This window comes from Culex quinquefasciatus, chromosome 3 (assembly GCF_015732765.1).
Source record: "Culex quinquefasciatus strain JHB chromosome 3, VPISU_Cqui_1.0_pri_paternal, whole genome shotgun sequence".
Lineage (NCBI taxonomy): Eukaryota > Metazoa > Arthropoda > Insecta > Diptera > Culicidae > Culex > Culex quinquefasciatus.
In genome coordinates, this window is record NC_051863.1 from 69,993,077 (window position 1) to 70,017,934 (window position 24,858).

Consider the following 24,858-nt stretch of genomic DNA (forward strand, 5'->3'; position numbering starts at 1 on the left):
TTTCAAAACATGTTCAAAAATGGAAGGGGTCGTACCGCCCCTCCGTCACGAGATATCAAAAAACGGACCTCGGATTCGTGATCAGGGACAAAAGTTACCCCTAAGGACAAAGTTTCACGCAAATCGAAGAGGGGTCGGGGCAACTTTTCCCGATTTCGTGTGAGTTGGTAGAGAATTACCCATATTGCTTTTTCAATTTTTGAATCATAAATTCTCAAGTTGTTTTTGAAAAAAATATAGTTATTATTATAGAATTTTCTTGTAATAAACAAATTTATCCAAAATATGTGTATTATGTAATCAATCACTAATACAACGGGAATTTTTGTTGAAAATTTCGCTTCAAATCGTTTCCATCTATTTCGATATCACCTCGAGCGGTTGTCAAGTATGCAGTGTAATAATTCATGAAAATTACTGGAAATGCCTGTTCATGGCACCGAAACGGAAAGCTCCTCCTTCTTAACGCAGCTTCGATTCACGGAATAAGAGCTTCATTCTTCTTGGGGGGCACAGCACATTCTACTCTATAGCTGACTAGTTTGCGGTATATATTACAATGTGGGTCTTTTGTGCGAAAATGATGACGATGTCGATTTCATGATACTTAATGCGGCAACTGTTCGTCAGAATTAACTCTCTTCTTCACAGCTTAAAATTTGACTAGCGGAATTTTCCTATCCTACAATGACTCAAGGAACTGTACAGACAATAATGCGTGTGTGAGTGTGTGTTTGTTTTTAAATTTAATCTTACCTACATCCGATCACATTCATTCACTCTTTTTTAAGCTTTATCCAGATATCCCGATTGTTTTCAAAATAAAACTTCTATACATTTTACCTTGATTAATTAATCCGCATCTTCTTTGGTGTAGCTTTCAATTGAACGCATTTGTTTTGAAGCTATATTAATCTTTCTTGACACAGTAAAAAAATAATGAGCTCAAATCTAGAATTTAGCCTGATGATGGGTCAATCATTGAATTCGGGGGATAGCCCCGAGAAAGCCCGAATATTGACCACCCTAAGGTACATTTTTAAAGTCAGATTTTTTTTAATTATGCAATTTTTCTGAAATTATGTCACTTTTTTATTCTAAATCGAGATAAAATTACATCATATAATAGGTAATATTAATCCTTCCAAAATAAAACCTTCCAAATTTACACGTTTTTTATTGTGTATGCTCAAAATCTCATTTTCAAATTTTCAAGTACCTACCTTTTAATTCGACTTTTTCCGATGGGTAATTCTCCGCCAACTCACACAGCAGTTGCCCCGACCCCTCTTCGATTTGCGTGAAACTTTGTCCTAAGGGGTAACTTTTGTCCCTAATCACGAATCCGAGGTCCGTTTTTTGATATCTCGTGACGGAGGGGCGGTACGACCCCTTCCATTTTTGAACATGTGAAAAAAGAGGTGTTTTTCAATAATTTGCAATAATTTGAAACGGTGATGAGATAGAAATTTGGTGTCAAAGGGACTTTTGTGTAAAATTAGACGCCCGGTTTGATGGCGTACTCAGAATTCCGAATAAACGTATTTTTCATCGAAAAAAACACTAAAAAAGTTTTTAAAATTCTCCCATTTTCCGTTACTCGACTGTAAAAAAATTTGGAACATGTCATTTTATGGGAAATTTTATGTACTTTTCGAATCTACATTGTCCCAGAAGGGTCATTTTTTCATTTAGAACAAAATTTTTCATTTTAAAATTTCGTGTTTTTTCTAACTTTGCAGGGTTATTTTTTAGAGTGTAACAATGTTCTACAAAGTTATAGAGCAGACAATTACAAAAATGTTGAAATATAGATATAAGGGGTTTGCTTATAAACATCACGAGTTATCGCGATTTTACGAAAAAAAGTTTTGAAAAAGTTGGTCGTCATCGATCATGGCCATTCATGGTCACCCGCGACAGACACGGACGACGAAACAAAGAGTAACGCAAAAAGTAGAGCGTCCAATTTCCCGTCCCGGGAAAAAAAATTCCCGGGAATTCCCGGGATTTCCCGGAAAAAAATATTTCCCGTTTCCCGGGAAATTTGTAAATTTGCCGGGAATTCCCGAAATTCAAGCGGAAGTATACATATTCTTAAATTTTTGGAACAATTTTTTGAAAATGCTCTGAAAAAATAATAAATGAACAAATGATTTTGTTCAATTAAATGTATTGTATGGTTTATATAAATAACAATATTTTGAAAATGCTCTGAATAAATAATAAATTAACAATCTTAACATGATTTTTTTCAATTAAATGTATTGTTTGGTTTATATATAATTAATCAGATTATCAGAAATTATGATATCAGAATTATTTCTGATAATATTAATTTTTGAAGCAACTGGGAATAGATTTTGCTTAATGAGTATAAAATTATTACAATTAGATAAGCTTTTAACAGATTGATGTTTTTTCATCAAAACAATATTAACTCCTTAACTCCAAATTAAAATTGAGATTTTTTTTTACATTTTTGTTGACCATGATCAAATGAGATGAAAATCGAATTTGTGCAAAAGAGAATTAATTCAATTGATTGAACACCTAGTACTAAAGAAATTACAATTTGAAGTAAAAGAATTATGAAGAACTTGCGCAACTACAGGTGTTAGAGGGTTAAATGTGAAAAATTAGAAGACTTTTCGTGGAGTGATGTTAATTTATCGTATAATTTAAATCATGTTGCACAATAATACAAAAAAAAATCATTGAAAATTACTTTCTATTGTTTGTTCTCAACAAATGCAAAAATATATTAAAAGCTTGCTTCAAATGTTGAAAACATTGGGTTGTTTGGAGTAAAAACAACACTAAAAAGCTTTACCATTTGTTCAAGAGCTGAAACCAGTATTTGTCATGAATAACACAATTTCTGCATTTTTTTTCTCATTTAAATAAACTGGTCATAGAGGCAAGTTAAAAATTTCTCATAAAAAAATACCAAAATACATTTTCTTGCATTTGAATGATTTTTTATATGCAATCAAGCTGTTAATTGATCTTCACACTTATTTAATCCATTAATGTTGATGTGCAATACAATTTGTTGCATAATATTAATTAAAACCAAGATCATAACAATTTTCAATAAATTTAAAATTTCCCGGGAATTCCCGGGATTTCCCGGGAAATTGGCTGAAAATTTCCCGTTTCCCGGGAAATTTGTAACCCCGGGAAATTGGACGCTCTAGCAAAAAGTAACTTTTTCAAAACATTTTTTCGTAAAATCGCGATAACTCGTGATGTTTATAAGCAAACCCCTTATGTCTATATATCAAAATTTTTGTAATTGTCTGCTCTACAACTTTGTACAACATTGTTACACTCTAAAAAATAACCCTGCAAAGTTAGAAAAAACACGAAATTTTAAAGTGAAAAATTTTGTTCTAAATGAAAAAATGACCCTTCTGGGACAATGTAGATTCGAAAAAAACATTAAATTTCCCATAAAATGACATGTTCCAAAAATTTTTACAGTCGAGTAACGGAAAATGGGAGAATTTTTGAAACTTTTTAAGTGTTTTTTTCGATTAAAAATACGTTTATTCGGAATTCTGAGTACGCCATCAAATCGGGCGTCTAATTTTACATAAAAGTCCATTTGACACCAAATTTCTATCTCATCACCGTTTCAGGCTGCAAATTGTTTAAAACCACCTCTTTTTTCGCATGTTCAAAAATGGAAGGGGTCGTACCGCCCCTCCGTCACGAGATATCAAAAAACGGACCTCGGTTTCGTGATCAGGGACAAAAGTTACCCCTTAGGACAAAGTTTCACGCAAATCGAAGAGGGGTCGGGGCAACTTTTCCCGATTTCGTGTGAGTTGGTAGAGAATTACCCCGATATCATTGAAATTCTATCAACGTGTTATTTCAAACTCATGACGGCTATTTTTGTGTATAAGGAACACTCGAGAATGACATTTAAGAAGCATGTTAGTTATTCCAAAATTGTTATAAAGCCGTTAAATCGTATCAAAAACGGTCAAAGACAAAGATGTAGTTAATTTGACTGGTTTTCAGAAAAAAAAACACTGAAGGAAAAATACATGGTTTTTCTATAGGATTTTTCAATTATTGAGTTTAAAAGCCAAATTTGAAGGTGTGCCAACATTTTTTTTTGTACAAATATTTCGTGGAAATATCATTACATGTTTCAAAACGCCGTTCGAATAAATTAAGGGGTTACATACATATAAATCGGCAAAAATGTCAGAGGTTGGTATGAGCATACATTTAAATTTTTATTAACCTGATTTCATTGCATTAAAATATACATGTTTATCTTTTACCAAAACGAGTTTGAAGACATTTGGTTGAATCATTGCCGAGATATAGCTATTGGAAGTTAGCTGTTGTTAAAAACGGGTGCCGCGATATCTTAACACTGCTTTGGCCAAATCGGCTTAAAATGTCGGCGATGACTCGTTAAACCGGTCCTGCATGCATGACGAAGCCCGATTTTTAAAAAGTTTATTTAAAACAAAGATAATCATATTTTTAATGGTTTTCATATCAAAAATCGATAGTTTTTGATTTTTGTATTTTTTTTAAAGCAAAATTTCAAAATCACACGGAATATTTCTGGAGCGTCTTCACTTCAAATTTCAGCCAATTTGGTCCACCCTATCTCGAGATATCGTGGCACCCGTAAATCAACTCGGTGTTTAGAGAAAACCGTTCAAAAAATTTGACAGTTCGCTTTGCGCATTGCAAAATTTTGAACATTAATCGTCTATAACTCAGTTCAGTTGCGAAATATCTTCATGAAACTTTCAGAAGTGATTGAAAATCATCTTTTTAGTGGATTAATTGATTTTTCTGTATAACAAAATTTTGTGATTTTCTACATGTATGTAACCCCTTAAGAAGGAATGTCCCTGAGCAATTCTCTGGGATTTCAGTCATTCGTTTTTTTTTGTATTTTTTTTAATCTGGCTTAAACTTTTTGGTGGCTTCGCTATACCCAAAGAAGCCATTTTGCATTAGTTTGTTCAAATAATTTTCCATAAAAATTCGGCAGCTGTTTATAAAAAAATTATATGAAAATTCAAAAACCAGAACCTTTTTTAGATCGATTTGGTGTCTTCGTCAAAGTTGTAGGTTTGGATAAGGACTACCCTGAAAAAAATAATACACGTTAAAAAAGTGGTGATTTTTCATTTCAATTTTTATAACTAAAACTTGATTTGCCTAACAATACTATTTTTTTAATTTTCTGAAGTGAATAAGGGGACATAAAATGCCAACTCTTCAGACATTTCCAGAATGTGCAAAAATCGAAATAATGGTCACAATTTTTTTTTTCAACTTACTTTGTTACGTAAAATCGAGTTTGCAATCAAAAAGTACATAGTGAAATTTTCATAAAGTGCACCATTCTCAAGTTATTCTTTATGTAAACTAATGTCAAAAACCAAATCAATGACTTTTATATCCTGCCGTTTGACATGGAGGACTTTAAAAACCCGCCAAACAAATCGCAGCAATCGGGTGGTTCGGGCTGGGGAAAATTCTGAAACGTCCTTGTCATAAATTTTCTGTTTTCAGCTGAAAAAGAAGTGATTTTTTCCAGGATTTTTCAGAGTTTCAAATTTAATTATGCTAGAGGAAACAAGCAGTGGTGTTCCAGAGTTTTAGATCCCGTAAATTTCATTTCCTCACTGCAATGATCTGACCCGAAGAAACAAAAGCCATCGTCTTGATCGCTTCTGGTGGACCGCTAAGGCCGATGCAAATATTTAAAAAAGTTTTTGTCCCTTGGCCCTGGCCCTGGGGGGGGGGGGGGGGCAAAAAAATAAAAAAATATAAAAATTTAAATAACAAGCCATAGTCTTCACATTTCAACGAAAAAAAGTGTTTTAAAATGCATTTTACGCTAGTTCAGTTGTTGCAATCATTAGTTTTCAAAAAATCTAAGATCTGACAAAAACAAAAATTGTAATGAAAAAAAAAATTGCATCGAAAATTTTCAAAAAATCTTAAGAACCCAAACATGCTAAAAATGATTTCAAACGCAGGACAATGTATTTTAATTTGATTTCAGCTGGTTGCACTTGAATTTTCATTGAAATTTTGAAGTTTATTGTAAAAATATTTTTTACCCCCTGATTTTTCGGGCCAATTTTGAAGGGGGGGGGGGGGGGGAGGTGACAAAAACTTTTAAAAATATTTGTACCAGCCTAAGTTAAAAGTTAAAACAAACCAAAACAGAACAATTCCAAGCAGATCAATCATGTTTCAAATATGTTATTAACTATTTTTAAGTGAAATAAACATATTTTAGTAGGAGGTGGGGCTGGTCCTAAAGAATGTAGTTTCATTCGAAATTATTTCATTTGGATACTGTTAATGTGTCTGGAGAATAAGATGAGGTCAACGGGATTTATTAAAGGATTTTGAAATTTCTCAGGTTCTCCTTAATAAAACATTCAGTTTAAACTCAGCTGAAAAAATCATTTCCCAAGATTAACATTTTTCCGGCGTACTTTTTAATTTCCTTCGATATTAATTTATCAGTTAATGTAGAACCCATCCGTAACGTTCGTGGTAGCAATTAAACTCTGTTCAGAAGAGCCTAAGTCAGTTTTCTTATGAAACTTAAAGCACATGATTTTGAGACAATCGCAAAATAGTTTTAAATCCGATCGGATTGTTACATTCCATGGGTTCAAGGATTTTCCCCCCAGCAACCTCCAGTGTGCTGCGATTTGTTTGGCGGGTTTTAAAATCATGCATGCCAAACGGCGGGTTTTAAAAGTCATTGTTTATGTTTTTGACATTAGTTTACATAAAAATAGCCATTTTCAGGATTTTTTTTAAATAAAAGTCGTAGCAATTCATTTTTTAAAATAAATGGCCAGGTTTGAAATCTTTTGTTAAACAATATTTTTGAGAAGCTGAGAAAATTCTCTATATTTTGCTTTTTTGAACTTTGTTGATACGACCCTAAGTAGTTGAGATATTGCCATGCAAAGGTTTAAAAACAGGAAAATTGATGTTTTCTAATTCTCACCCAAATAACCCACCATTTTCAAATATTGATATCTCAGCATGCCGATTATGATTTATAAAATATGAGACATAAGTGAAATTTTTCGAACTTTTCGAAAACAATATTTTAATTTTTTTTACTTCAAGCCTAACATTTCAAAAGGGCATAATATTCAATACCCTTTAAAAAATGAAAATATCTTTTTCGAACAGATCGGCAAATTTCACGATTGTTTTACATTTTAACATTGTAAAAAGGACCATTAGTTGCTGAGATATCGACGTTAGAAAATGATTTTTTTTTGTGAGACTTGAACAACATCAATTTTTCTGTTTAAAAACCATTGCATGGCAATATCTCAGCAACTAAGGGTCATATAAACAAAGCTCCAAAAAGCCAAATATAGAGAATTTTCTCAGCTCTTCAAAATATTTTTTTCAAAAGTGGGCAAACATGGTCACTAATTTTGAAAATGAATAACTGCAACTTTTTTCGAAAAAAAGTTACCTAATACTAACTATAACTTGAAAACGGTGCATTTTATCAAAATTTAACTTTAATACTTTTTGATTGCAAATTCAATTTTACGTCGAAAAATGAAGTTGAAAAATTTTTGCGACCGATATATCGATTTTTTGAAAAAATCAGTAATGTTTAAAAAATTCATAACTCAGTCAAAGATTTATTGCACATTCCGGAAATTTCGGAAAAGTTGGCATTAAAAATCACCATTTTTTTTACCGCGTCTAATTTTTTAAAGTGTAGTCCTTATCCATACCTTCAACTACAACTTTGCCGAAGACACCAAATCGATCAATAAATTCCTTCAAAAGATACAGATGGGCACACCGAAGGCACAAAAAAAGTTTCAGCCGGATTAAACAATACAAAAAAAAACGAATGACCGAAATCTCTCAGAATTGCTTACTTGATAAAAGAGGTAATAGTCTACCTTCTAATATTACACTTTCAAAATTCACTCATTTTTTACCGTGTACTGTATTCCAAGTATTTTCATAGCACTCTTGTATGGACAGCCTCCAAATTTATAAGAAGATTTCAATGATGTAAAATAGATATTTTGAAACATAAGGAATTGATGGACAAAGTTATATACCAATCAAAAAAGATTTAACACTGAGAATTGATTAAATGTCTAGAAAGAAATAAATAAATTGATGGCATCAATTCATAAAGGGCTTTTTTACCATAATTTCTCAAGAAAACATTTCAATTGTAAGTTCACTTTTGTATTTTTTTAAAATATTTTTTTGTCTAAGATCACGGTGTACACTATACCTATCTTGCGTTCTTTTGAAAACTCAACCACGCTTTTGCTAGAACAGCAGAGAAAAGGTTTCATCAAAGTTTCCAATTAAAAAGTGCTTATTCTGCCAATATAATCGATAAAGAGGACCTACCCCTTTGTCTGAAAATGGGGCACAACAAAATTTGAAATGAAAAACTTTTGTGAACATGTTAATCAATCGGGACACCTTAACAAAACGCAACTTTCTCCCTTATAAGTCTCAGCTCTCAACAAACTTGTTCTACACTAGATTGTTTTCTACTCTGTACACAATAAATTTGTCTGATACTCTCTGGGTGTGTTGGTGTTTCATCGCGATTTTTCCGTTTCCAATTTATACTGTAATCAAAAGTGTATGTGTGTACGAGAGCGTGTGCTATTGTTGTTGTTGTTGTTTTTGTTTTTTTGTTTTTGTTGGAGACTGCATAAAAGTTCCCAAACTTCCACTTGAGAGCATCATCTGGTTCAGGTTACGTTTACAAAAAACCCGATGAATTCATAGAATCTCATAAAAGCATCAAACCAAAACAATGGTGCTGGTTGAGAAAACAACCACAGACACGAAACAACAACCAAAAAAACCTACACGGTATGTGTGCTGCTATTCGACACCACCGAGCTTCAAAATTATAAAAAAAACAGAGCTAGGTGAGGCCCTTTTTAAGCCATAAATCACCTGTAAGCACCAACCAGGCACATCGATTGCAGCATTAAACAAAACCACGACGATGTTAATGAGAGTATGAAATTTTTACTGGCCAACAGCGACAGGGGCAGCGAGTCCCCCGTCAGTGGCCCTAGACTGAAGCCAAAGCTGATACGATGCTTATTTATTAAAATGCTATTAGCGCTGCTATTGCCGTGCTGCATTGCGGCTGGCTGCTCGCCGTTGATCACGTGCACCACCACGCTGGCGGAGTCTGCGGAGAGAGAGAGAGAGGAGGGGAAACATATTTGTTATTAGTAACTGGGAGTTTCACTGTTTGAGTGAGCTAGGCAAATGCTTTCCAAGGGCTTATCAGCACTGAAGGTCGACCGCGAGCTCATGGTTATTACTGAAGAGCTTTTTGTTTTTTTTTTTTTGAAAATAAGAGTGAAAGAATGCAAAAAAAGAAATCATGAGTATTTTTTTAAAGATCCTATTAGTTATTGTGTGAGTTAAGAAAATCATCTTGTGCCTTGGTGTACATTTTAATCTTGGTTCACATTAGTGCGAGTGCATCACTCCGCACCACGAATACCTAAAAAGAAAACAAATATGCAGCACTCAATGCCTCACCTTTGTACCTTCACAGATCCCCAAAATTCGATTTTAATCCTGAAATATTTCATTTAAACCGAAAAACGCCCGTTTTGAGTGTTATTTGCGGTTATGAGCCGCTATTGAAAATGTTAGCAAGTTTAGTCTTTAATCGGTATTTGTTCCACGTTTATTGATATTTTACTCACAATACTATCTAAATGTTTTTTTTTTTTCATATTTTGATTGCTTTTAAAAATATCGAAAAATCTCATTTTATAAATTTGCGGGGGCACAAGAGATTTAAGGGTTATTTAAGAAAAAGAAATAACTAGAAAACTCTTATGCAACTTTTTGATGCTTGTCAAATATTCTTGAAAAATGTTCGGAAAAGTTTTCTAGAACCTATTTTAGGAAATAAGGAAAATCAACTGCAGCCCCTTTTCCTTAAATTTTATCCTGAACATCATAATTTATCATTTAACCTTCCCACGGTATTGTGGCCCTTCTTGACCTTCAAATAATGGGTAATTCTCCGCCAACTCACATGGAAAAAGTTGCCCCGACCCCTCTTCGATTTGCGTGAAACTTTGTCCTTAGGGGTAACTGTGTCCCTGATCACGAAGTCGAGGTCTGTTTTTTTCATATCTCTTGATTTTTTTTTTCATTGAGAGCTAAATTTTAATTTTAAAATTTCATGTTTTTTCTAACTTTTCAGGGTTATTTTTTAGAGTGTAACAATGTTCTATTAAATGTAGAGCAGACAATTACACAAATTTTGATATATAAACATAAGGGGTTTGTCCATAAAAATCTCGAGTTATCGCTATTTTAAGAAAAAAAAAAGTTTTGAAAAAGTTACTTTTTGCGTTTCTTTTTGTTTCGTCGTCCATGTCTGTCGCGGGTGACCGGCCATGATCAAATATTTTTTTGATTTATTTTACATTTCAATGAATTATTTGGATTTGATTTATAAATCGATAGTTTGTTCCAATTCCATTTCATAATCAATATTTTTCTGAATTAAATTTATTTTGATTGAAAAAAAACGGAGCAAGAAAACAGAATCTTCTATATCGCAGTGTTGCAAATGAGTGATGAAAAAAGGTATCATTTGATTATCTCAGCACCAAAAATCATCTGAGAGTATAGTGACCGTCACTATAGCTTGTGAGATCTCTTCTTGTGTCTCGTGATTCCCAGCAAAGAAATTCTCTCTGTATCACTCCTTCCCTTTTTCTCGACTATGCTCTCTCACCGCTGAGTCTCTCAATCTTTCTTTGTAACGGTTTTTGTGGTTGAACGTCGTTGCGGTGGGATGATCGTGAACGCGGGAATGAGAGAGAGAAGGAAAATGTCAAACGCGAGTGTGTAAACACAACAACGTGTTCTGCGTTGAGAGTATCAATACGGAGAGGGGAGCAGTTCTATTTGAGGCATGAACATTCGGGCGTGATAGTTGCAGTTTGCTGAGAGTTGATAGTTTGATATTTTTGCAACCCTGCTTTTTCTAAAAATTTGAAATATGGATCATTCCAGGTCAGCTGAGTACACTTTTGGACTTGACCTCCACCGATTTTTACCAAACTTGGAGGGAACGTTCATCTATCGATAGTTAACAGGAATCCCAAGTTTGGTGCTGATCTGACCATCCCTCTATTTTTGGCACCGCCCTCGTTTTTGACGATTTTCTAAAATCTTTTTTTTTCTTTAAATCATAACTTTGCAAACACTTGAGCAAAAGACTTTCTACAGGTAGCATTTTCTAGAAAATTGTTTAAGAAATTCGATAAAAATAAAATTTTAACCCTTGAATGCCCCCTTATGTTATATTTTAACGTATTAAAAAGCAGTTTTGAACATTTCCTAATGTTTTTGTTTGTTTTATGTTATCACCATCGTGTTCCCCAGACAATTTTACATAAAAATCACTGTAGACCTCAAACTTAAATGAACTATTGGCGAGATACAGCGATTTTACTGAAAAAAACTTGAAAATTTGACACGAAGTTGTTTTTTAATGGTTTTTCATGGTTTTATGATATGATTTGAGTTATATGGTATTCAGCCTAATAAATCAATTAGATTAAAATAATTTTGAGAATTTATAAGTGGTTGAAATTCAACGATATTTTTTCCTATATAACCCTCTTACGCCCTTGGTAGCTCACGTGCTTCATAAATTTATAACTTCAATCTGTAATTTCTCGAATACTTAGAAACAAATTCTTCTCACACAAACCTTTTTTAAAGATTTAATTATATCAGTTCAATTTCCATCCAACATATTCAAGGTAAAAAAAGTCAAACAAATATCAATGTTGAATCACAGTAAAGCCCCTTCAAAAGCCACCATCTAAAAGTATCTGTATCTTTAAAGGGTCACTTCCTAGCTTGTTGGTATGTTCTACAAAGTTGTTCCCCAGTTCAAAACCTATCTCCTACTATAAGAATCAAGTCATTTCATCGATTTATAAAAAAAAATCCTAATACAATGTAAAAAAAGATAGTTTCCCATGGAAAATAAATCAAAATCCCATATAAATTTCAAATTAAAACTGGAGCTCCTAGACCTTACCAAATGGGCTCAAATTTTCAGGAGTGCTTCTGGGGACATAAAAGAACGAAATTCCGGTTGATGCAAGACAAAATAACAACTTTTGTCTTTTTCATAGAAACGTGAACCACGCTAATGTTGATCTTGGCCGGAAGATGTAAATATCTTATTTTTAAATGATTTTACAAAAAAAAACATTAAAAAAGGTTGCCAAAAATAAAATAGTTTATAATCATTCCTTAACAGCGTAAGTTTTGTTGTCCAACATATAAGGAGACAATATTCCTAGTGGTGAATGCTTCAGAAATAAATATTACCTGAATTAAACCTTGACATGAAATTTACAGAAAAGCTGATTAGTTCAATATGAACAGTAGATAAAAATAAATAAAATCAAATCAGGTTCTCCAATTATAATTTTTTGTATGATTTCAAAACATGGGTGCCAAAAAGGTAGGAAAATGTATACTTCTGCATGTATTTCGGGAATTCCCGGGAAATTCACAAATTTCCCGGGAAACGGGAAATATTTTTTTCCGGGAAATCCCGGGAATTCCCGGGATTTTTTTCCCGGGACGGGAAATTGGACGCTCTAGTAAAAATTCTTTTGCTCAAGTATTTGCAAAGTTATGATTAAAAGAACAAAAAAGTTGTTTTTAGAAAATCGTAAAAAAGAGGGCGGTGCCAAAAATAGAGGGATAGTCAGATTAGCACCAAACTTGGGATTTCTGTTAACTATCGATAGATCCAAGTTTGGTCCAAATCGAAGGTCGAGTTCAAAAGTGTACTCAGTTGAGATGGAATGACCCATATATGAAAAACAAACAATTGAAATGTTGGCTACAAATGTACAGAAATAAACTGAGTTTAAATTTTCAAAATTTTTCTGTGTTCACTTTACCTTAAAGTTTATCTTTTTTGATTAACTTGAATGAAATAGATATTTAATAAAAACATGAGTATGTTTAAGCAACAAATTATGAGAAAAAAAATCAATAAAGTGAAGTCCAGTAAGGTTTGGTTCAAAAATGAACAAATTTATCTTACTGAAAATATTTGTTTTTTTTTATTTAAAAATCTTTCGAAATAAGTTAAAAAATGACAATTATTTTTTTTATTGGTTCAAACTTTTTAAATTACCAAATAAGCTGTTTAGTGTGATTGATTCACCCGTGCATGTCTCCAAACGATTTAACGGGACGTTTTGCCGAATGGGACGTTTCGCCGCAAAGGAAAAAAATGAAAAAATATATAAAAAGGACAAAAATGATTAAACTATTAAACTTACTCTAAAAAAATCAGGATAACTCAGCGGAACAGTTGTCAATAAAGAAAACGTCTTTGTTTATGCAAACTTTTGCGACAAAAATGAAAAATTATATAAAAATAAAAAGTATGAAAACGAATTTAACATAATCTAATTTGATATGGCAAAAAAAAACTTTTCATAGAATCAACAATAGTTTCGTTACATTTTTGTGTGTTTTTCCATTCTTTTAAACATGAGCAGTTCTTATCATACTTCTTAATGCAAAATTGAATGACTTGAAAAAGTTTCTGAAAATTGTCTATTCTTTTAAAATCAATATTGTTTTTTTGTGTTTTCACATACTTTAAAAAAAGAGCAGTTCTCTTGATGGTTTTAAGTGTAGTTGTCAGTCTAGATCAGAACATGCCCGTGGGAGTCGCTCAACCTGCATTCCTGTCACACATGAGGTCTGCACAGCTGATTCCACGTAGATTTTTCCCGCCAGTAATGACAGGAAACGTTGACAAACGGAATATGTACCAAAATCATAAGTGGTTTTTAACATATGAAGGGAAATCATCGTGAACTGGAACTGCCGGTCGTTAGCCCGGGTAAAGTGGAAACGTTGAGATGATTGTTGTCCTCTGCTCTCATCTCGCAAAAAGCCATACAGAGAACCACGTCCCATTCAACCGGCTCCGTGGCTTAATGGTTACGGCTTCTGTCTCCCAAGCAGAAGGTTCAAGGATCAAATCCCGGTCGGTACCTTTGAAATTTGAAATTTGGAATCAGGAATTTGAATATGAATAAAAACTAAAATTAATCAGGTGGGATTCGAACTCACACCTTTGGATTGGTGGTGGTCTGGGACTCAAAGCAGTCGGCCATCAGAAAGTTTACACTTTAGCAGTGAATTGATCCGTAGTGTTGAAACATGTTATCTCTTCTTCTTATATTATTAAATACACGCTGATCCCTGATTTGCCTGACGGGATTGGAAGTCTAAATATAGATCGAGTTTCCTTCAGATGCTTGCTTCTATGTTTATGCGGGGCCGAACAATGCCCAGCGACCTCGGAATTGGACCGCAAGGAGCTCTGTCATTCTGAAATGGGTCGTTGGAAGCAGCGCGAGGGCCATCACCACCTAATACCCGGGACTGAGATAAGCTGTAACAGCATTCGGCATGTACACAGTCTGATACAAATTATACTTTCCCATAATTTCGCTACCGGTTAGCGGGTATTGGATTGGGCCACACACACACACACACACACACACACACACACACACACACACACACACAGTTGTCAGTCTAGATCAGAACATGTTTGGAAAAACATCAATTTTTTGAGACATCTTTATCTTTTTAAACATTTTTGTTTGTGTTTTTCCATTCTTTTAAACATAAGCAGTTCTTATCATAGTATATAATTCGAAATATTATGACTTCAATAAAAAAGTTTCTGGAAATTGTCTACTCTTTTAAAATTAATAATGTTGTGTTTCCACATTTTTCAGAAATTCTTTTGATGGTTTTTAAAGTGAAGTTAACTTTCTTGAACATGGTTTTGAATTTCTTTAAAACATTAGCGAAAAAAAACGAAGTTGACTTTATAGCTGTCGGCCACCATTGCTAGTACCAACCACTAGTGTCTTCCTTTTATCTACAAGGACTTCGCCGCCCTGGGCTCCTAAGTGTATGAAAGTATGGCACGGAGCGACGGCGCCGAAAACCCATATTTACACAAAGAATTTTAGAGCACCCGCCGCGGGATTCGAACCGGCGACCTCTGGATTGTGAGTCCAGTGCGCGGTCCGATTGATCCACACGGGCGGGACAAAACATTAGCAGTTCTTCAAAAAATCTGACTTCAATGTACATGTCTGTGGAAATTATCCACTGTTTTAATTTTTTTTGTTTCACTCTTTTTCAAACAAATTATTTTGAATATTGTTTCTGCAGCAGATTTTCAAACAAAAAAGGGTCTAACAAAACTATTCTAAAAGAGTTTGCCCGTACAGTAATCTTGCCTTTATTAAACTTGTTGTAACTATGGATGTAATTATTTCTTACAACACAAAACAACAAAAAACTAAAAAAGAGCATTTTCAAAACACATGAAATTAAAAACACTTTCTATTAAATAGCATAAGAGACCATCTCTCAACCATTTGTACAATGTCGAAATCTTAACAAAAACTGACTTAATCCACCTATGTGGTTGTTGCCTTCCTCACTTTTTACCAACATTTGGTGATATCAAAGAGTGATATGATGGGTTTGGATACAAATTCTATCTATCTTCTATCTATCTTCTATATACATACAAAATTTCGACGGTTTTGTTCGAACGCGAATCAATTCAACACGGAACGTCCGATCGAGTTGATCTTTGTTGCGTTGGGTTCGTATGGTAAGTTGGTGAGTCCAAGGAATGTTCTTACGCCAAAAAGTTACAAATTTGGCCACTCTGGAACAGATTCCGGAAAATTTGCAGATTGTATGGGAAAGGTTAAAATCAAGTTTTGATCACAGGAGGCTGAATAAGCAAAAAAGTCAAAAACGTCAACAAACGAAAAAAGGCAGAACGAAGTTTGTCAGGTAAGGCTTGTATCTCAATAAAGAAATACACAAATGTCACTTAAGCGGTCATAACTTGAGACTGAGCGTTGTCAGATCTTCAATGTTTTGGACTCATTGGAAAGGTCTTTTGATGACCTATCCAACGATGGGTTGAATAATGGATCCGGACATAGTTTACATACATTTAAGTGAGATCCGGCATCCAAAAAGTACATAAATATCACTTAAGTGGTCATAACTTGAGACAGGGTTGCCAGATCTTCAATGTTTTGGACTCATTGGAAAGGTCTTTTGATTACCTATCTAACAATGGGTTGAATGATGGATCCGGACATAGTTTACATACATTTAAGTGAGATCCGGCATCAAAAAAGTACATAAATATCACTTAGGTGGTCATAACTTGAGACAGGGTTGCCAGATCTTCATTGAATTGGACTCACTAGAAAGGTATTTTGATGACCTATCCAACGATGGGTTGGATGATGGATCCGTACACATTTTACATACATTTAATTGAGATCCGACTTCAAAAAAGTACATAAATATCACTTAAGTGCTCATAACTCGAGACAGGGTTGCCAGATCTTCAATGTTTTGGACTCATTGGAAAGGTCTTTTTATTATCTAACCAACGATGGGTTGAATAATGGATCCGGACATAGTTTACATACAATTAAGTGAGATCCGGCATCAAAAAAGTACATAAACATCACTTAAGTGGTCATAACTTGAGACAGGGTTGCTAGATCTTTAATGTTTTGGACTCATTGGAAAGGTCATTTGATTACCTAATCAACGATGGGTTGAATAATGGATCCGGACATAGTTTACATACATTTAAGTGAGATCCGGCATCAAAAAAGTACATAAATATCACTTAAGTGGTCATAACTTGAGACAGGGTTGCCAGATCTTCAATATTTTGGACTCATTGGAAAGGTCCTATTCAACGATGGGTCAGGTGATGGGTCTGGACATAGTTTACATGCATTTAGGTGAGGTCCGATTCGCAACTTTGACACTTTTTTATACGTAACTTTTGAACTACTTATCGGATCTTCAAACAATTCAATAGTGCAGTATGGGGCACCAAACCGGATCGAATGCAACTTATTTGACTCAAATCGGATCAGCCAGTGCCGAGAAAACTTGGCAAGAATTTTGAGCACCAAGGAGAATACGCACACACATACACACACACACACACAGACATTTGTTCAGTTTTTGATTCTGAGTCGATAGGTATACATGAATATAGGTCTACGAGCTGTTTTTCAAAAGTTCATTTTTCGAGCAGGATTATAGCCTTACCTCAGTGAGGAAGGCAAAAAACAACCCCCACACAACCCCCTCAGCGTCTACATGGTTTTTTGGATGACCCCCAAACAGTACCTGGTTTTTTGGATGACCCCCAAACAGTACCTAAAAAATTCGGCGAAACGACATTCGGCGAAATGTACCAGATCCCTGAAGAAACGTTTTCACTCAGTAGCCTTAAAAATGGATAATTGATGGGCTTTGTGATATTATTGTGCATAAAATAATTATTTATCTTTTATAAACAAACAAAATAATAAATTAAGACCTTATCTCGAATCATCATCAAATATGTAGATTTCATCGCTCCCCCAGGGGAAAACAATTACAACCCCCGAACATGGCCCAAAATGCGATCTACGAATTGATTACTACGGAGAAGCACCCCAGATGGCATCAACAGTACTGAATTAATTTACAATTCCATAAATCTCTGGCCCACTCTCATCTGCATTAAACTGTGCGCGCCGCGACTAATGCATATTCAATTGCTATTTAACAACAAAATGCACGTCCCGTTCAAAACAAACCCAAGTCCCTCTTCTCCTCCCCCTCGCTAAAATCCATTATAATGTCGTTTCCGAAACCCCAAAGTTCAATCAATTCCATAAAGCCGCAACACAATCCAAGGGAGACGACGGGGGGAGGGGTCAAAGTTGGGCCACAGACTGACACAATAATCACCACCTTTCGCGAACGTTAACGACGACATTGTTTGAATTCTTCCTCGGGCGGAGGGTGTGTGAGGGAGGAGCCCACCTTTTGCACCTTGACATATTGCACCAATTATCGGCCAATAAAGTAGCGATGATTCGAGGAAAAGTTTTCGCCCCGCCCATTCCCATTTGAGTATTTGGTATCACGCAGATAAGGTTTCAGGGGGTCAAGTGACCTAATTTTACCTTAGATTGAGTGAGTGAGTGAGTGAGTGGTTGGGATTGGGATTGGGATTGGGATTGGGATTGGGATTGGGATTGGGATTGGGATTGGGATTGAGATTGGGATTGGGATTGGGATTGGGATTGGGATTGGGATTGGGATTGGGATTGGGATTGGGATTGGGATTGGGATTGGGATTGGGATTGGGATTGGGATTGGGATTGGGATTGGGATTGGGATTGGGATTGGGATTGGGATTGGGATTGGGATTGGGATTGGGATTGGGATTGGGATTGGGATTGGGATTGGGATTGGGATTGGGATTGGGATTGGGATTGGGATTGGGATTGGGATTGGGATTGGGATTGGGATTGGGATTGGGATTGGGATTGGGATTGGGATTGGGATTGGGATTGGGATTGGGATTGGGATTGGGATTGGGATTGGGATTGGGATTGGGATTGGGATTGGGATTGGGATTGGGATTGGGATTGGGATTGGGATTGGGATTGAGATTGGGATTGGGATTGGGATTGGGATTGGGATTGGGATTGGGATTGGGATTGGGATTGGGATTGGGATTGGGATTGGGATTGGGATTGGGATTGGGATTGGGATTGGGATTGGGATTGGGATTGGGATTGGGATTGGGATTGGGATTGGGATTGGGATTGGAATGAGAATGAGAACATAACTTATTTTGAGAAAGTAACCATCTCTTCTAAACTTCCTGTTTCTCAATTCACCCCTAGAACGAATAAAAACGAAGCCAAACCGGTTGACCTGCACCCTGTAACAAACCCACCAACACACAAACACTCAACCACGGGGTGACCATTTCGTGACTGACCCCCATTAGGCTGTCAAATGGAAACCTTTTTCTGTGTTGTTGTTTTGTTTGTTCTTTTCTCTGTATTTTCGTTGCGCTCTATAAAAGTTTATTACACTTCATCAGCAGTTTGGGTGACGTTTGCCACGTCGTGGAGCCGCCTGATTTAGAAAATTTGGGAAATGGGCTGGGGAGTTCGGGAAGTCCACCCCCGCTTTTTTCTGAGTAGACTTTTTTTTATCGCAGCTCTCGTGCTTTGCCACGTGCCGTCTGAGCTGTAAATCTGGTTGCTTATCATGCGTTGGATAAAAATATCAAGCAACGTAGATTTCATGAAGCGGATCATTAAAATATCCGTAACTCCTTCTGCACCATTTTATGAAATCTAAGTTGCTTGAAAATTTTAATGAAAAAAATATTATGATATGAAAATTGTGATTTATTCTGTCAGAATATTTTTTTTGAATCTCACCAATTCTTTGTAAAAATAAATCAAGATGATTCTTTAATAATTGATAGTGAGTAAAATATTAGAAATAAGAAAATTTTTTCTGCCCCGGCTTGAACGATTCAAAGGATTACATACATGTTAACCGGCAAAAATGTCAAGGTTTGGTTTATTAAAACACGTTATCTGCTCTCGGGCATTAAAATATATATTTTAAACTATCAAACTATCAGCTATTTGAAGCAAGTAGTTTCAAAAAAGGATGTCACAAAAAAAAGATAAAAAAGGTGCAGGTGGTTATGTTCTACATGACCAATATGACAAAGAACTTTGTACAAAACTCAAAAAATCATGCTATTTTTATTTATATTTTTTAATTCTTTGCCTATTTTTTTAATCCTGAATAATTAATTCTAATTAAATTAATTCAATCAATGGCACCGGTAGAACCTTCCCTCAGGGCCATGGCCACTCCGGGTGTGGCCAATCCTGTCAAAGTGGCCATTTTCATCACCAGTATCAAAAACCATGAATTTTGATACCCATATTGCCCCAAGTCGTATGGTTCGATAAATGTCCCCCCGGTAGATCCTTCCCTCAGGGCCATGGCCACTCCGGGTGTGGCCAATCCTGTCGAAATGGCCATTTTCATCACCAGTATCAAAAACCATGAATTTTGATACCCATATTGCCCCAAGTCATATGGTTCGATAAATGTCCCCCCGGTAGATCCTTCCCTCAGGGCCATGGCCACTCCGGGTGTGGCCAATCCTATCAAAATGACCATTTTCATCACCAGTATCAAAAACCATGAATTTTGACACCCATATTGACCCAAATCGTATGGTTCGATAAATGTCCCCCCGGTAGAACCTTCCCTCAGGGCCATGGCCACTCCGGGTGTGGCCAATCCTGTCAAAATGGCCATTTTCATCACCAGTATCAAAAACCATGAATTTTGACACCCATATTGACCCAAATCGTATGGTTCGATAAATGTCCCCCCGGTAGAACCTTCCCTCAGGGCCATGGCCACTCCGGGTGTGGCCAATCCTGTCGAAATGGCCATTTTAATCACCAGTATCAAAAACCATGAATTTTGATACCCATATTGCCCCAAGTCATATGGTTCGATAAATGTACCCCCGGTAGATCCTTCCCTCAGGGCCATGGCCACTCCGGGTGTGGCCAATCCTATCAAAATGGCCATTTTCATCACCAGTATCAAAAACCATGAATTTTGACACCCATATTGACCCAAATCGTATGGTTCGATAAATGTCCCCCCGGTAGAACCTTCCCTCAGGGCCATGGCCACTCCGGGTGTGGCCAATCCTGTCGAAATGGCCATTTTAATCACCAGTATCAAAAACCATGAATTTTGATACCCATATTGCCCCAAGTCATATGGTTCGATAAATGTCCCCCCGGTAGAACCTTCCCTCAGGGCCATGGCCACTCCGGGTGTGGCCAATCCTGTCAAAGTGGCCATTTTCATCACCAGTATCAAAAACCATGAATTTTGATACCCATATTGCCTTAAGTCGTATGGTTCAATAAATGTCCCCCCGGTAGAACCTTCCCTCAGGGCCATGGCCACTCCGGGTGTGGCCAATCCTGTCAAAATGGCCATTTTCATCACCAGTATCAAAAACCATGAATTTTGATACCCATATTGTCCCAAGTCGTATGGTTCGATAAATGTCCCCCCGGTAGATCCTTCCCTCAGGCCATGGCCACTCCGGGTATGGCCAATCCTGTCAAAATGGCCATTTTCATCACCAGTATCAAAAACCATGAATTTTGATACCCATATTGCCCCAAGTCATATGGTTCGATAAATGTCCCCCCGGTAGAACCTTCCCTCAGGGCCATGGCCACTCCGGGTGTGGCCAATCCTGTCAAAGTGGCCATTTTCATCACCAGTATCAAAAACCATGAATTTTGATACCCATATTGCCCCAAGTCGTATGGTTCGATAAATGTCCCCCCGGTAGATCCTTCCCTCAGGCCATGGCCACTCCGGGTGTGGCCAATCCTGTCGAAATGGCCATTTTAATCACCAGTATCAAAAACCATGAATTTTGATACCCATATTGCCCCAAGTTGTATGGTTCAATAAATGTCCCCCCGGTAGAACCTTCCCTCAGGGCCATGGCCACTCCGGGTGTGGCCAATCCTGTCAAAATGGCCATTTTCATCACCAGTATCAAAAACCATGAATTTTGATACCCATATTGTCCCAAGTCGTATGGTTCGATAAATGTCCCCCCGGTAGATCCTTCCCTCAGGCCATGGCCACTCCGGGTATGGCCAATCCTGTCAAAATGGCCATTTTCATCACCAGTATCAAAAACCATGAATTTTGATACCCATATTGCCTTAAGTCGTATGGTTCAATAAATGTCCCCCCGGTAGAACCTTCCCTCAGGGCCATGGCCACTCCGGGTGTGGCCAATCCTGTCAAAATGGCCATTTTCATCACCAGTATCAAAAACCATGAATTTTGATACCCATATTGTCCCAAGTCGTATGGTTCGATAAATGTCCCCCCGGTAGATCCTTCCCTCAGGCCATGGCCACTCCGGGTATGGCCAATCCTGTCAAAATGGCCATTTTCATCACCAGTATCAAAAACCATGAATTTTGATACCCATATTGCCCCAAGTCGTATGGTTCGATAAATGTCCCCCCGGTAGATCCTTCCCTCAGGCCATGGCCACTCCGGGTGTGGCCAATCCTGTCGAAATGGCCATTTTAATCACCAGTATCAAAAACCATGAATTTTGATACCCATATTGCCCCAAGTTGTATGGTTCGATAAATGTCCCCCCGGTAGAACCTTCCCTCAGGGCCATGGCCACTCCGGGTGTGGCCAATATCCTACCAGTTTGGTCCCAACCCCATTGCCTTGAATCATTCTGGTTTCCGAGTGACCGTTCTAACAATGTTCTTTAGAACAGAATTCCTCCCAAGTTGGTGCACAACCTGTGTCTTTCAATGTGTGTATGTGTGTGTGTGAGCAATAAAATTACCACCGTCGATCCGTCTCTGACGGATTTTCAGTCAAAACTAAATTGTTCAGAGGCTATCTGTTAGCTTAAATAGTCCGCATGAAATGTGGCAACATGGTGCAAATTTTGCCTCGTCTCCAGTGTTGCCACATGCTCATCTGTATCAGAGGGTCCAAAAATCTGTCTTATCTGCACCAAGCATGGCGAATATCTGTACCATTATCTGTACGGTATATTTTTTGTAAAAAACTTTTTTTTAACATGCATTTTGAACAATCTTATGACAATACTAAATGCTGATATGCAGCTCGGAAGGAACGCAAAACTCAATATAAAAAAACGCCCAAGAAACGGTCAAGGAAAGACGTTTCTTCGCGTTTCTTTTGTAATCGATATTATAATATTGAAAATTCCAAAGTGCCTTATGATGCCGAATCTCAAAAAGCAGAATCTTGAAATTAAAAGGAAGGATTTTGTATTTCGCTTGAAAAGAAGTAAACCAAAGAGAAAATCCATAAACGCACAAATTCAAAAATACAAATATTAAAAACAACATTTCAAAATTGAGAAATAAAAAATTCTGCGATTAAAAAAATTAAAAGAAACATGTATACAAAACAAAATTTAAAAATAACAAATTCAAAGCTTAAAAATTCTAATAATTAAAAATTAATAAAATAAAAATATATAATTTAATAATTCCAAAATTCAAAATCCTTCAGATTAAAAATTTAAAAATATCAAAGAATTTAGGAATTTAAGAATTACAGAATTAAAGATTAAAAAATTTAAAAAATTAAGAATTAAAGAATTAAAGAATTGAAGAATTAAAGAATTAAAGAATTAAAGAATTAAAGAATTAAAGAATTAAAGAATTAAAAAATTAAAGAATTAAAGAATTAAAGAATTAAAGAATTAAAGAATTAAAGAATTAAAGAATTAAAGAATTAAAGAATTAAAGAATTTAAGAATTTAAGAATTTAAGAATTTAAGAATTTAAGAATTTAAGAATTTAAGAATTTAAGAATTTAAGAATTTAAGAATTTAAGAATTTAAGAATTTAAGAATTTAAGAATTTAAGAATTTAAGAATTTAAGAATTTAAGAATTTAAGAATTTAAGAATTTAAGAATTTAAGAATTTAAGAATTTAAGAATTTAAGAATTTAAGAATTTAAGAATTTAAGAATTTAAGAATTTAAGAATTTAAGTATTTAAGAATTTAAGAATTTCAGAATTTCAGAATTTAAGAATTTCAGAATTTAAGAATTTCAGAATTTAAGAATTTCAGAATTTAAGAATTTAAGAATTTAAGAATTTAAGAATTTAAGAATTTAAGAATTTAAGAATTTAAGAATTTAAGAATTTAAGAATTTAAGAATTTAAGAATTTAAGAATTTAAGAATTTAAGAATTTAAGAATTTAAGAATTTAAGAATTTAAGAATTTAAGAATTTAAGAATTTAAGAATTTAAGAATTTAAGAATTTAAGAATTTAAGAATTTAAGAATTTAAGAATTTAAGAATTTAAATTTAAGAATTTAAGAATTTAAGAATTTAAGAATTTAAGAATTTAAGAATTTAAGAATTTAAGAATTTAAGAATTTAAGAATTTAAGAATTTAAGAATTTAAGAATTTAAGAATTTAAGAATTTAAGAATTTAAGAATTTAAGAATTTAAGAATTTAAGAATTTAAGAATTTAAGAATTTAAGAATTTAAGAATTTAAGAATTTAAGAATTTAAGAATTTAAGAATTTAAGAATTTAAGAATTTAAGAATTTAAGAATTTAAGAATTTAAGAATTTAAGAATTTAAGAATTTAAGAATTTAAGAATTTAAGAATTTAAGAATTTAAGAATTTAAGAATTTAAGAATTTAAGAATTTAAGAATTTAAGAATTAAGAATTTAAGAATTTAAGAATTTAAGAATTTAAGAATTTAAGAATTTAAGAATTTAAGAATTTAAGAATTTAAGAATTTAAGAATTTAAGAATTTAAGAATTTAAGAATTTAAATTTAAGAATTTAAGAATTTAAGAATTTAAGAATTTAAGAATTTAAGAATTTAAGAATTTAAGAATTTAAGAATTTAAGAATTTAAGAATTTAAGAATTTAAGAATTTAAGAATTTAAGAATTTAAGAATTTAAGAATTTAAGAATTTAAGAATTTAAGAATTTAAGAATTTAAGAATTTAAGAATTTAAGAATTTAAGAATTTAAGAATTTAAGAATTTAAGAATTTAAGAATTTAAGAATTTAAGAATTTAAGAATTTAAAAATTTAAGAATTTAGGAAATTATTTTTCAAATTTAGTGCATATAAAGTATGGAATACTTGAAAGATAATATTTATTATCAAACTTTTTTTTTGCAACAAATGCGTTAAATGCAATAAGCAAGATTATGGATATGAAAAAAATCATGT

General features: G+C 34.6%; 1 protein-coding gene across 2 annotated transcripts in view; it reads right to left on the reverse strand.

Moving 5' to 3' along the window:
- Positions 1-7,796: 7,796 nt before the first annotated feature.
- Positions 7,797-24,858, reverse strand: part of LOC6047980 (protein sidekick-1) — a 360,024-nt gene continuing 342,962 nt past the window's right edge. For both annotated transcript variants that reach the window (XM_038260201.1, XM_038260202.1), the window contains exon 7: positions 7,797-9,232. In XM_038260201.1, coding sequence (XP_038116129.1) covers positions 8,985-9,232 — 248 coding nt within the window. In that variant the 3' untranslated portion in view covers positions 7,797-8,984. The remainder of the gene's footprint in view (positions 9,233-24,858) is intronic.